Here is a 13,550-nt window from a genome sequence, read left to right as displayed (position 1 = left end):
TGTCTCTTCTAAGCGAGTCCAGGCCATTCAACAACTCTCTGCCCCCACTACTAAGAGGCGGTTGAGAGCCATTCTGGGAGCAGCCGGGTACTGTAGACAATGGATACCCTCTTTTGGTGAAATTACTAAACCTCTCATAGCTCTAACAAAAAGTTCTGTCCCAGACAATTTACAATTAGATCCCCAGCATCTCTCAGCCATAAAGGAATTAAAACGGGCCTTGTTATCAGCACCTGCCCTAGGACTACCAGATTATAGTAAGCTTTTCACTCTCTTTGTGCATGAACAAAGGGGGGGTGGCTTCTGGAGTTCTGACTCAATCACTGGAGCCTAACCAACGCCCTATAGCCTACTATTCAACTCAACTGGACCCTGTAGTGGCTGGAGTGCCACCTTGCCTTAGAGCAGTGGCGGCCACAGCCCTTTTGGTAGAAAAAGCCTCTCATTTGGTCCTAGGTAACCCTCTAACTGTGCAATGCCCTCACAAAGTGAAGGCTCTCTTACTACATCACAGGACACAAGCCTTTTCAGATCAAAGGCTGGCTAAGTATGAAATAACCCTGTTAGGTAATGAGAATATCACTTTAAAACGCTGCACAGTTCTCAATCCAGCAACGCTACTCCCTAACTTACCATTCTCAGGGGAACCATCGCACAACTGTGCTTCTTTAGTTGATATGGCTGAAAAACCCCGTGATGATCTTTTTGACACACCTTTAGAAAACCCTGATCTTGTCCTCTATACAGATGGTTCCTCATTTATGAGAGAGGGAATCCGTTTTACTGGAGCTGCTGTAGTTTCTGATTATGACACCCTCTGGGCAGCTTCTCTGCCTTCCCATTTTAGTGCACAGGCTGCTGAACTTGTGGCTCTTACACAGGCCTGTAATATAGCCAAAGGTAAGAGTGCCACTATTTTTACTAACTCGAAATATGGCTTTGGCATATGCCACTTTATTGGTATGATTTGGCGTCAATGAGGTTTCCTAACATTCTCGGGCAAGGCTATTGCCAATGGGGACCTTATCAAGGACCTCTTAGATGCCCTGAAACTGCCTTCTTCCCTAGCCGTTGTACATTGCCCTGCCCACACAGGGAATAGTGATCCTGTTTCAAAGGGAAATGCACGAGCCAATTCTGCAGTCAAGCTTGCTGCATTAGAAGCTCCTGAACATGTATTTAACCTTTCACCTTCTGAGGATATTCCTTCCAATCTAACCTATGATGATTCTGAAGTAGAAAAGTGGAAAAAGAAATTTAAGGCGAAACAGATCAATGGCATCTGGGTGTCTCCGGAAGGTAAGCCACTTCTTCCCCGGAAATTCTACCGCCAGGTATGCCTCTCTGTTCACAGAAAAGGCCATTTTGGTACACAAGGCATTGTAGACTCTATTAAGAGAACCTGGATAGCACCAGGTGTGACTAATACAGCATCTCGAATCTGCTCGGGCTGCTCCACATGTCAGTCTTATAATCAGTATGCTTTTAAGGTCAAAGCTTATGGAGGGCGTCCTCTAGCATATACACCTTTTGAGCACTTACAGATTGATTATATTACTATGCCAAAAGCAGGACATTATAAATTTTGCCTTGTTATAGTTGATCAGCTCACTCGGTGGGTGGAGGCCTTTCCCAGCCCCTGGCCCACAGCTGCCTTTGTTGCCAAAATTCTTCTTAAAGAGATAGTACCTCGTTTTGGCCCACCAGCCCGCATCGATTCTGACAAAGGCACACATTTCACTGATTCAATTTTATCCCAAATCTACTCTTTCTTGGGAGTGACTCCAAAATTCCACACGCCCTACCATCCACAAAGTTCAGGCCAAGTTGAACGTATGAATAAAGAGTTTAACAGTATGATTGGCAAATTACGTACTGAAACCCATTTGAAATGGCCTGATGTTCTACCATTGGCATTATTCTATCTACACAGTAGACCAAGAGGAGAACTTCATATATCTCCTTACGAAATGCTTTTTGGTCACCCTCCTATCCAAACTAAAACTTTTTCCCCAGTTTATATATCACTGGTGGGAGGTGATACTTCTGTTGCCTCCTATATACAGGAATTACAGACCAGGCTACGTGAACTCCATGAGGCAGGAGCTGTGGTCCAGGCAGGCCCATTAGACTTTTCATTGCACAGCCTCAACCCAGGAGATAAAATATATGTAAAGAATTTTCAGAGAACCAGTGGAACCCAACCTGCCTGGGAAGGACCTTTTCAGGTATTATTGACAACTCCTACTGCCATTAAAATTGGTGAAAAAGACTCATGGATTCATTGCTCTCATGTAAAGCCTGCACCATTCATAGGTGAAGAGATTTCAGATAGACCTGAGGTAGACTCTAAAGAGCTAAAAACCCTAACGATAGCAACTGTTAAAGAGCAAAGAGAGTTCAGAGGAAATAGGCAGTTCCCATTTGATAATCCCACTGATCAGTTAAATGTTTTGGGACTCAGTCTTCGTAAAGTATCAGGAGATGGAAATTGCCTTTTTAGGGCTTTAGCAGACCAGCTAGAAGGTCACTGTAGAAATCATCTCAGACACAGACAAGAAGCTGCTTCTTATATGATTAACCATAGACAAGAGTTTGAGTCTTTTAGAGTAAATGACTTCCCTTTTGAAGAATATGTTGACGAATTAAATCTGGAAAGTGGGGAGGAAATGATACAATTGTAGCCTTTGCTAAGCAGCATCAGCTGAATGTGGTAGTTCATCAGTTAAATCAGCCCTTATTGAAAATCAGTGGCACAGACAAAACTGATGCTAGAGAACTCCACATTTTCTACCATAAAGAACATTATGACGGCATTAGAAAGATCAATGACAATTCAGAAACCCCTGCCACTTTGGCATGCAGAGAATTGTGGAACCAGTTAAAACAATGTGGCATACCCCAAATTCTAGCAGCTTAAATACCTTAAAATTTAACAAGCATTTCCTTCTACAGGCAAAGCACTGAAGCACATGGCCTAGTTTTCTGGCTCACCTCAATTTCTCCCACCCTTTCCCTACCCTATACCTATTTTTTAAAATCCTTTTTGCTTTCTTTGTTTTGACTTTTGAAAGGCACTGAAAAGACCTGGAATTCACCACACCTTTAAGTTCTTTAAGAGCACAAAAGGGTGCTTAGCGAATCTTTTGCTTTTTATTTTTGGTTTTGCTTTGTTTTTTGACTTTTGTTTCTTTTGCTTTTCTTTAAAAACCTGATTTTGTAAACTAAGAGTGACTTTTCAAAGACATTTTAAGTATATGCTGTGGGTGAGGCCATCGGGCCTCAGAAGCTACCAGAATTCTTTTTTTTTACTCTTTCTTTTTGAGAGAGGGTTATTGAACCCTATTGCTTGATACCTCACTGAAAACATTGAATATTGAATCTTGCTAATTGAAGTCTTATTTCTTTTTGATGAATTAATCACCACTTTAAGTATCTGCTACTGTTATACTAGAGAATTCATGTATAAGATGATGTGGTCTACTTGCTAAAAGAAGATTATGTAATAATGTCTAAAAGAAGATTATGTAACAATGTCTAATATAATCAGCTATTTACATTCGTTTATTATTTATATGTCATTATACTCTGGGTATGGTTTGGAATTATTGTATATATCACTAATATGTTCTCAGTTATGCAGCATAGCACGCATTTTTACCATCATACTGTCTTTGGTGAAATTAATATGAGATTTTGGAAGTATGGAAACTTATCATTTCAGAGACTAACGTGCTGTGAACTCTGATGCAGGCCCTGGAGAGAATATATGTGCAACAAAAGGAGAGACAGGTATACGTAAGTCCATGGTTTGCTTATGATGGTGACTATGTAGAGCACAATTACTAGGCACAGTCCAGTATTCATCCTCTCTCCCTCCTAATTTAACCTAATTTAACTGAACTTATTTATCTTTTTATCTCACTCAGTTGAACTCACCTGTGGCCTAGCACAATCACTGGCTGTCTCGGAACCATGAGATATGGTATGATAACCTTTCCATAACATTTTCAGGTGTCATGAACACATACTAAATTTGGCTTTGATCCAGACACATGGTGGTAAAAAGTGTTACAGATTACATAACTACCTCAACCCTCTATTAGAAATCTAAGGATATAAAGGAGGGAATGTAATGGAATTTATTAATTTGATCATTGACAATGCTATGCTAAGGTTTAGTAAAAATACAGCAATTCAAACAGTTAAAGAAGAGAATCCAGCTTTCCAGACCAGAGTCCAGAATCCAGTTTTCCAGACCAGAATCCAGTTTCCTCCTGATGACATCTTACCACTTCAAGAAGACAAGAGAACTCAGAAAATTTATATGTTTTGTTAGTTTTTACTATCTCCTTTCTGTTATAATATACACTATCTGTAACATGTACTCTCTGCAGAGGCTCTCCCTTTGCAAGACTAATGTCAAAGTGTCGGTTCATGAGGACAAAAAAAAATCGCCCCTCTGGACAAAACTTTCCTCTCTTCCTTTTCTATATTGTTGTTCACATATTATTAGTTAGCAATAGTTATTATATTCTTTTTACTGTTCCGTCAAGGAAATATTTTGTTTCTTGAGGAACAAAAGGGGGGAATGTGGTAAAAAGTTTTAACAGTCGGTTAGATAATGGAGAGACACCAGTTTTTTTTAGGACCACCCTTTTGGGGAGGAGACCAACAGCATGAGCTACGCACACCAGTCCGCCTTCGACACACGCCAGATTGCCTGCTGAGCACTCGACTTCCGGGGTGCGAGCTTAAAAGGCAAGGAGAGAACGGAAGTGGGCCTTTTTTCCTGCTCCACTGGTCTCCTGGCTGCGCTGCACAGACAGACGCTGACTGGAGTTTGAAACGGCCCGGCTCGCGGTTAGCAGCAGCATGCGCTTGACACGGTCTCTCTCCCCAAAGGTGGCCTTGGGTTTTGGTGAGTTTTATACGGAATATAGACTAAGCCTAGACTTAAGGTGATTTGTATTGTATTTCTACTTTCCTATCCTTCTAATCAACATCGCCTTGTGACTACCATACAATAAAAGCTCTAACTAGAAAACCAGAAGCTTCTTCCATTTACTAGTCTGGGAGATAAATTAAGGGAAAGGTTAAGTAGGGGAGATTTATGATCTAATATCCAATTTTAAATCTCACATAAGTCCATAGGCAACAGCAGTGATCTTGTTGTACAAGTTAGTGGGCCTCTTTCTATTTTTTTAGGAGAAAAGACTGAATGCTTTGGCAACTTTGACCTTGAGAAAGATAATCATAGTAAACAGTGATAATAACTAGCTACCATTTATATAGTATGTAAGGCAGTGTGTTAAATGCTACCTTGTTTGATCATAATAACCCTGGGCAGTAAGTGCTGTTATTATTCCCATTTTACATGTGAGAAAACTGAGGAAGATAGAGGTTAAGTGACTTGCCCAACGTAATACAGCTAAGAAGTATCTGAGGCTGGATTTGAATTCAGGTCTTTCTGACTCCAGGCCCAAGTGCTCTACCCACCCAGAGTTTTCATGTAATAAGTTAATCATCATGGTTCTAATGGGATAGGGTGAAATTTGAACCTGGGAGAGACCTTGGAAGGCCTCGAGTCCATCCACCCAGTTTACAGAAGAAAATGATTCTAAGAAAAATAAAATGACTTGTTTGGTCAAGAGTCAACTTGCATTGGGGGTTGTTGGGTGGCATAGTGAATAGAGCACTGGCCCTGGATTCAGGAGGACCTGAGTTCAAATTCAGCCTCAAACACTTGACACTTACTAGCTGTGTGACCCTGGGCCAGTCACTTAACCCTCATTGCCCCATTAAAAAAAGTCAGCTTGCAGGACTCAAATCCTACTAGAGCTCAGCATAATGTTTGCTTAATTACATTGTAGTGCCCCCTTCCTTCTTCCCCCACACCTTTCCTTAAAGAGCAAAGATTTCATATATACCTTCAAGCAATATTCCAGGAATTGCTGATTCCAACATTTGGACTCGCCTACCAATATCAATCTTTTCCTGTTTTTCAACATCACCATCATGTCTAATCAAGTCCATGATTTCACTCACCCATGCGGTACCTGAAATAAAGGCAAAGAACAGTGCAGTCATCCATTCAACTTGTATTCAAGGGTACAAGCGGTAATGAGGGGCTTAGTTGTCAGTGGCTATAAGGCTGGATTTGAGTCAGGAAGAACTCACTCTGAATCCTGCTTCAGTCACTGCTTAGCCAGGTAACCCTGGGAAAGGTGAGCTGCTTTCTGCCTCCATTTTCTCATCTGCAAAATGGACTTAACAATAGCAGTTACTTCCCAGAGTTGTTGTGAGGATCAAATGAGTTAATATTTAGCAAACCTTAAAGTGCTGCATAAATGTTCAATATCACTATTGTATGAGATAATGGACTTGGGTCAGTTTTGTATGAAATGATTATGGATTTGAGTTAGATTAAACTCTGAGGATACCCAGCCCTCCAGTATAGTCACTTCCTTCTCTCACTGCCTAAATATTATTGCTTGTCAGTTCTCACTGTCTCCTTTAAGTGTTATTACCAATTAGGACTATTTACTTTACTCCAGCTCAGTCTCCCCCTTGTCAGCTACATCTTAGTTTTATGGCCTGTAATAAAAATCATGTCTTCTGCCTATCTGGAATCTATCATATGTCAGAACCCCAGTCCCTGTCATGGATTAATTGCAGTCAGATAGGGGAATGATTTCTGCCTCCCCTTTTCTTTGGCATTCCTCAGCCCCTGGTACTTGTTAACCCCATCCCCCCTTCCCTCTTGCCCAGGTTTGACCTTCTTCCCCCTCCCATTTCCCCCCTTTTTCCTGTAACACCTATGCATGTTTCCATACATTGATCATGAGCTAAGTACGCACCCTGGGGGAGACAGGATTGGATGTTAGATTGTGAGCTCACTCAGGGCACATGGGGACTTTCCTCCCCGAAATCACTATAAAAATCCAAAGAATGAGCCTATTATTGTGGCTCAATCTCAGGATTGAATTTGCCTGGTCTCGTGAGAATGTAATAAATCTGTTTCTGCTTGACTTGGTGGTCTCCTCCAGTTATTTGGGTAAACTGAGATAGTTTGTCCCAAACACTATTGTCATTATTGTTAACAGTAGTCAGTAAGTCAATAAAGTTATAAAACTGTATTAAATACCTATTATGTCACTGGCACTGGGCTGAGCACAGGGGACACAAAGAGAGCAAAGGAGAATCCCTGCCCTTAAGAAGCTTCCACTCTAATGATGGAGACAACAAGCAAAGAGATCCACAGGAGAAAGAGGACAGTGTTAACAGAGGGAAGGTACTAGAATTAGAGGGAATGGGAAGGACTTGGTGGAGCAGATGAGGGTAGCTGGCAGTTATTCAAGCACTTTCAAGTGTGCAAAGCCCTTTTCATATATACTTTCATTTGTTCCTCACAACAACCTGGTGAAATAGCTTTTGTTGTTGAGTTGTTTTTCCGTTCAGTCTGACTCTTTGTGATCCCATTTGGGGTTTTCTTCATAAAGATATTGGAGTGGTATCTCCAGCTCCTTTTACAGTGAGGAAATTGAGGCAAACAGGGGTAAGAGATTTTCCTAGGGTCACTCAGATAGTTAGTGTCTGAGGTTGGGTTTGAAGTCAGGAAGATGGGTCTAAGTGACTCCAGGCCCAGCAGTCTATCTATTGGACCACCTAGTTGCCCTTAACAACATTTCATCCTGACACCAGGCATGTGAGATGGAGATACACACATTTGTGTCTATCTATCTCTATTTCTGTCTCTATCTCTGCTCATACCTATATCTAATCTCCATCTCCATCTCCATCTCTACAGATGGAGATACAGAAATAGATACAGATACAGATACAGACATAAATATAAATAATACAGATACAGATATAAATAATACAGATACAGATATAAATATAAATATATACAAATAGACACATAGGAAAATATATACATATAGATAACTGCCCACTGAAGTAGATAGTGCAAGCTATGCTCATTTAACACATTAAGAAATTGAGACTCAGATATCAGGTAACAGTACAGACTCTAGACTGATTCTTCTAATCCACACTTGCACCGTTAGGCATGGTGGTGTGTCCTTTGAAAATATATGGGGGTGCCTGTCTCTGTTCTAGGTTTTAGGGAATTTAGCTGGGTTTTGTAATATATTGCTACTTATAAATTAGAGGCTATAGCACCAGTGTTTGGCATTAAGCATTTATTAAAGCATATTAAATTTTAGTAGAGAGAGAGCACATTGCTCAGAATTAGAGTTCAGAAGCCCTATATATGTAGATAGAAAAGAGAGAGAGTGGGGGCCACTTGGCTGCCTCCTCCAGTGTCCCAGGCCCTGCATTAAAATCCCAGGATGAGGAGAGTCACAGGAGAGAGCAGGAGAGAGGAGAGGTTTTTATCCTCTCTCAGGTAGAGGTGGGTCACTACACATTGATACAAGCTAATTGGCCAGTCCATTGAGGGACATGGCTTGGGGGGTTGCCTAGGTGAGTTCACTTCCTTTAGGCAGTCAGGAAGGTCTATCTACATTTCTTTTGCAATTCTATTGAGTCTGGGCTGGCCTTAAAAGAGGTCAAACAAGGCTCCCTTGAGTGGGGGGTCCTCTAGGTTCCCCATAACCTCACTATTTTCTTACAGTGCCCAGAGCTAGCTTACTTGTCTCCTTAGAGACTAGGCACAGCCCTGAAGGGTTGGGGAGTATTTATTAAGTTCTATAGGTCATGGCCCCCCTAAATACCCTCCCACAGTGTTCTTTACCTTTCCCCTATAATGAGTTAATTTCCACTAGCCAGACAGATGAATTTCCTTTTAGAAATGAATCTTTACTATGGCAATATAGTTGGCACAAAATCTCCCCATGGAGCTGGCACATTCTCCCTGAGAATGTCCTTTTCCAAGGGAAAGGGGCCTCAATTTTAGAGCTCATGGTGTCCTTCCAAGGGAAATCTCTCAGCTTCTGGGAGTCCTTTTGTCAGAATCCTCACGATATTCTCCTCAGGTATGGGGGGCTTTTCTCTCAGGTTCCTTGTACAGTTTGGAGCTTGACTTTCCTTATTATGTCCAGTCTATCCTCAGTTCTTTCAAACATTGCTGACAGCTACTGCTGTAATGGACATGATTATAGGGAGCTGAAAAAAAGTCTGAATCCTCTGAACCTCTGACATTCCTAAGTTCACAAAAGTCCTGCTCTGGGCAAAGGGATAAAGGGAAGAGTCTTGAGTCCTTTCTTCTCCTTCCCTCCAAGTTGTCCCACCTTAGGAGCTTTCTGGAGGCTTCTAGAATTCCTCTTCTAGATGCTTGAATCATCTGGATTCTCAGCTAGCATGCTATTTAAGGGAAGACTCAGGGCATGACTATGTCACTCAACCAATCTCAACAGTCTTGTTTTGCACCTGATTGAAATGTCCTTTGGTTGATATCCAGGCTTTGCTCACAACTATGCCTGAATTATTCAATGAGGTATATCCTGATCTGGCAAATGCAGGGCTAAGTGGAGATGGAGGAAGGCTTAGTAGGTATTCTCCTCTCCTTCCCTCTATGTTTGTTGAGTCCCACCACTTAGATGAGGATTATAGCATTTAGAGCTGGAAAAAGTCTTAAAGATATTGTACTATAACCTGCGCCCCCATCCCTGTTATTAAGATTATTTTTTTTTGTCTTGAACTTGACAAATACCAACAAAATGCAGATTTTCATATATGAAGAAAAGCAGAAAAGGAAGCATCCTATGAAAATGTGACTTTATTATATGTATATTTAAAATGCATATATTAAATCAAACATCATAGTACTAACATTTCATTGCTTGTCATTATCCCCTCATGAAATTCCTTCTCCTCTCTCCTATATACTTTAAAATATTCCAATGATGGTTTTGGATGACACCCCATCATTTTTTCTCCACTCCTATCCAGAACCCTTTTCCCCCAATAGAAGCCTTCTCTTGTAATGAAAAAGTATAGCCAATCCAAGAAAATCCATCTTTTTATCATATCTGAAAACAGACATTTCATTCTGAACCTCTAGTACATCACCTCTCTGCCAAGAGTTGGGAAGTATGGTGATTTATCATAAGTCCTCTGGACTTGTGGATGGTCACTGAATAGATTAGCGTTCTTAAGTCTGTCAAAGTTCATTTCTTTTATACTCTTATAGTCACCACATAAATAGTGCTCCTAGTTCTGCTCCCTTCTCAGTGAATCAGTTCATTCAAATCTTCCTAGATTTCTCTGAGACAGTATCTTTCATAATTTCTTGTAACATGATAATATTTCATTATGTTAGGGGCAGCTAGGTGGCGCAGTGGATAGAGCACTGGCCCTGGATTCAGGAGAACCTGAGTTCAAATTTGGCCTCAGACCCTTGACACTTACTAGCTGTGTGACCTTAGGCAAGTCACTTAACCCCAATTGCCTTACAAAAAAAAATATTCCATTATTTTCATATATTAAAATTTTCTCATTCATTCCCTAATTGGTGGTCTCCCCCTTTGTTTCTAGTTGTTTGCTTCAGCAGAAGGTATTACTGTAAATATTATTGTACTTAAAGACCTTTTCCCTCTTTCTTTGGCCTCTTTGAGCACATGTCTGGTAGTGGTAGGGGCAGCTAGGTGGCACCATAGTGATAGAGTGATAGACCTGCAGAGAGGAAGACTCATTTTCCTGAGTTCAAATCTAGCCCCAGACACTTACTAGCTGTGTGGCTCTGGGCAAGTCACTTAGCCTTCTTTGATTTAGTTTCCTTATCTGTAAAATCAGCTGGAGAAGGAAATGGCAAATTATTCTAGTATCTTTGCAAAAAATAAAAAACCCAAACCAAATGGGGTCATGAAGAGTTGGACTTGAGTGAAACAACTGAACAACAACACCAATATTGATCTTAGAAAAGTTAGGCCTGACTGAAAAATGACTGAACAACTACTGGTCGTGCTATCACTGGGCCAAGGGGTACAGACATGAAATAGATTTACATTTCATTTTTCATGAAATGGATTTTCATCAGTAAGAAATCCCCCCAAATTTGAGATTCAAACAGAGCAGTCAAGTGGGGTACATATAACTCTAACTGTTTTCATTAAAGTTAAAAACCGTTTACTGAATGGAACATATAACTCAAAAAAGAGACCAGTAAAAAAATCCCATTTGGACACAAAAATAAAAATTCTGAAAATCAAAGAACAGATACATAAACTGGGAACAAAAATTCCAATAGATAAATTTACAAATAAAATTAAAAGTTTTTTCTAAAAGAGGAAAAATGACTAATTTGGCCAAAAAGAAGAAAAACATGTCAAAATAAAAAATTAATTAAGAATTCATGGCATTATGTAGAGGAAGTAAATGAAATTATTATAAACTATTTCCCCAATCATCTGCCAACAAAAATACTAACAAATGAAATGACTGAATACTGACAAAAATGTACACTAATCAGGTCAACAAAATGAGAAATAGAGAATTTAGTCAATTAATAAATAATTGAAGTGGCTATAAGTGAACTTCCAAAGCAAAGAACTATTGTTTCTAGAGGAAGAGAAAAAAATAAGAAACAGTCATGGACAGGTTTTGGAGGGAAGAAGGATGACACATATGGTCCTACATCAACCAGAAGCAAGAATCCTGAGATCTCTAGGCTAAGGGGGCAAGTGTAGCAATATGAGCAAGAGAAGCAATAATAGTGTGGAAAAAACCAGTAATTCCTTTGCAAGCCCAGACCCACTGACAGATTTACATATCCCAAATTCCACTTGCATAAGGAATTATACTTTAAAAGGGCTTTCTTATACATCATCTCATTTGAATCTTACACTAATATTGGGAGATATGTGTATATAGATATGCATACATATACACCACACATTATAGTCTAGTTAGGCAGGTGTTCTTAACCTGGGGTCCAAAGACTTGCTTTTATATTTTTTGAATCAACTCTGATTATCTGTCTTTCTGTCAATATCTATCTATCTATCTATCTATCTATCTATCTATCTATCTATCTATCTATCTATCTATCTATCTATCTATCTATCTATCTATCATCTATCTATCCTCTGTCTCTGTCTCTGTCTCTGTCTCTGTGTGTCTAGGTCTCTACCTCATGGGGTTAGTGTGAGGATAAAATGTTATTCTTGAGGACAGGTAGGTGGCATAGTGGATAGAATGCTGGGCTGAGTCAGGAAGTCTCATCTCCCTGAGTTCAAATCTAGCCTTGCCATCTCTATGTCCTTGTGTAAGGCACTTAACCCAATTTCCTTCAGTTCTTCATTTGTAAAATGAGCTGGAGAAGGAGATAGCAGCCCACTCCCGTATCTTTGCCAAGAAAACCCCAAATGGGGTCATGAAGAGTTGGAAATGATTGAACAACAACAAAATTATTATTATTTCATAATTGTATGAGAGTGTCACAGAATAAGTGCTTTATGAAGATTGGAGGGGAAAAGGTTGTTACCTATGTGGGGATAATGAAACACAAATTGGGGGCAGGAATCCCCTTTCAAGACATGATACCCACCAGACTTTGGAAAAGTGATTAGCCAAACATCATCTGGCTTGCATTGGAACTGCTCAATTCTTTCCCAGTTGTATGTAAAGGCATAAATCATGGGGTAGCCATGGATAATCTTCACATCATGTCGAAGGTAATCTTCTGGAGAAATCATTCTGGTGTTAGATGGTGGATTTGTCAATTGTACAACTGTGGAATCAAACCAGAAATGTGGTCAGCAAAAGAAAACAGAACAAAAGCAGAAATTCATATGCGTTCAGGGCACATTGAAAGGGAAAAAATACCATTAATTTGTGGTGGTTTTGTATATGAATAGCAGAGGAAGAGATGCAGAGCTAGGTTGCATCCACGTTAGGAGTGGCCATGAATTCCAGGCCAAGTAGTGTGTTGTTGTTTGTCCTTCTTTCCTGAAGAGAACTGGGACATTGGGATGATGTCATGATTTGCAGTGAATTGTATTTAAGTGAGGGAGGGTTTGTGCAAGGTCACCAGCCTTCCTCTCTGCACCAGAACCATCTGGGGCCAGTAGCAAGCTATATATCAGGATGATGGGAGATGGCCCTAGATGTTTTAAGGCAATTGGGGTTAAGTGACTTGTCCAGGGTCACACAGCTCATAAGTGTTTGAGGTGACATTTGAACTCAGGTCCTCTTGATTTCAGGGCCAGTGCTCTGTCCACTACACCCCATAGCTGCTCCTAGCTGCACCCCCTAGCTGATCCTGAAGATTAGTGGGCTTCAGAGTGAGAAGCCATGGCATGACCCCAAAGAAACTGTGGGAAATAATCAAAAGTTGGGAATCTAGGAAGCGTCTTCTCCTCTTCTATCTTGGGGGTTACCTCTAATGTAACAAAATCTATTCCTTAAAAGGAGAAACCTTTTAAGTGCTCTGAGATAAGGCAGAGAGGATCAGGGGAAATTTTACTTGAGCTTGCAGACAAGAGCTGGTGTTGAAGGAAACCTCCTACAGAGCTCAGGAAAAATATCCTCCCCTGGCTTGAGGAGCCATGCTGGATCGATGGGTAGCACTCATTGTCATGCTC

General features: G+C 40.5%; 1 protein-coding gene across 1 annotated transcript in view; it reads right to left on the bottom strand.

Annotated features, from left to right (window-relative positions):
* Nucleotides 1-13,550, bottom strand: part of LOC122730456 (sulfotransferase family cytosolic 1B member 1-like) — a 37,859-nt gene that overhangs the window by 18,648 nt on the left and 5,661 nt on the right. The window contains exons 2-3 of the mRNA XM_043969583.1: nt 12,515-12,697; nt 5,931-6,059 (exon numbers count right to left, since the gene is read on the bottom strand). Of these exons, the coding sequence (XP_043825518.1) occupies nt 5,931-6,059; nt 12,515-12,662 (277 nt within the window). The 5' untranslated portion in view covers nt 12,663-12,697. The remainder of the gene's footprint in view (nt 1-5,930; nt 6,060-12,514; nt 12,698-13,550) is intronic.

Source organism: Dromiciops gliroides, chromosome 6, assembly GCF_019393635.1.
Source record: "Dromiciops gliroides isolate mDroGli1 chromosome 6, mDroGli1.pri, whole genome shotgun sequence".
Taxonomy (NCBI): domain Eukaryota; kingdom Metazoa; phylum Chordata; class Mammalia; order Microbiotheria; family Microbiotheriidae; genus Dromiciops; species Dromiciops gliroides.
The sequence above is the reverse complement of the archived record's forward strand: the minus strand, read 5'-3'. Positions and strand labels throughout refer to the sequence as shown.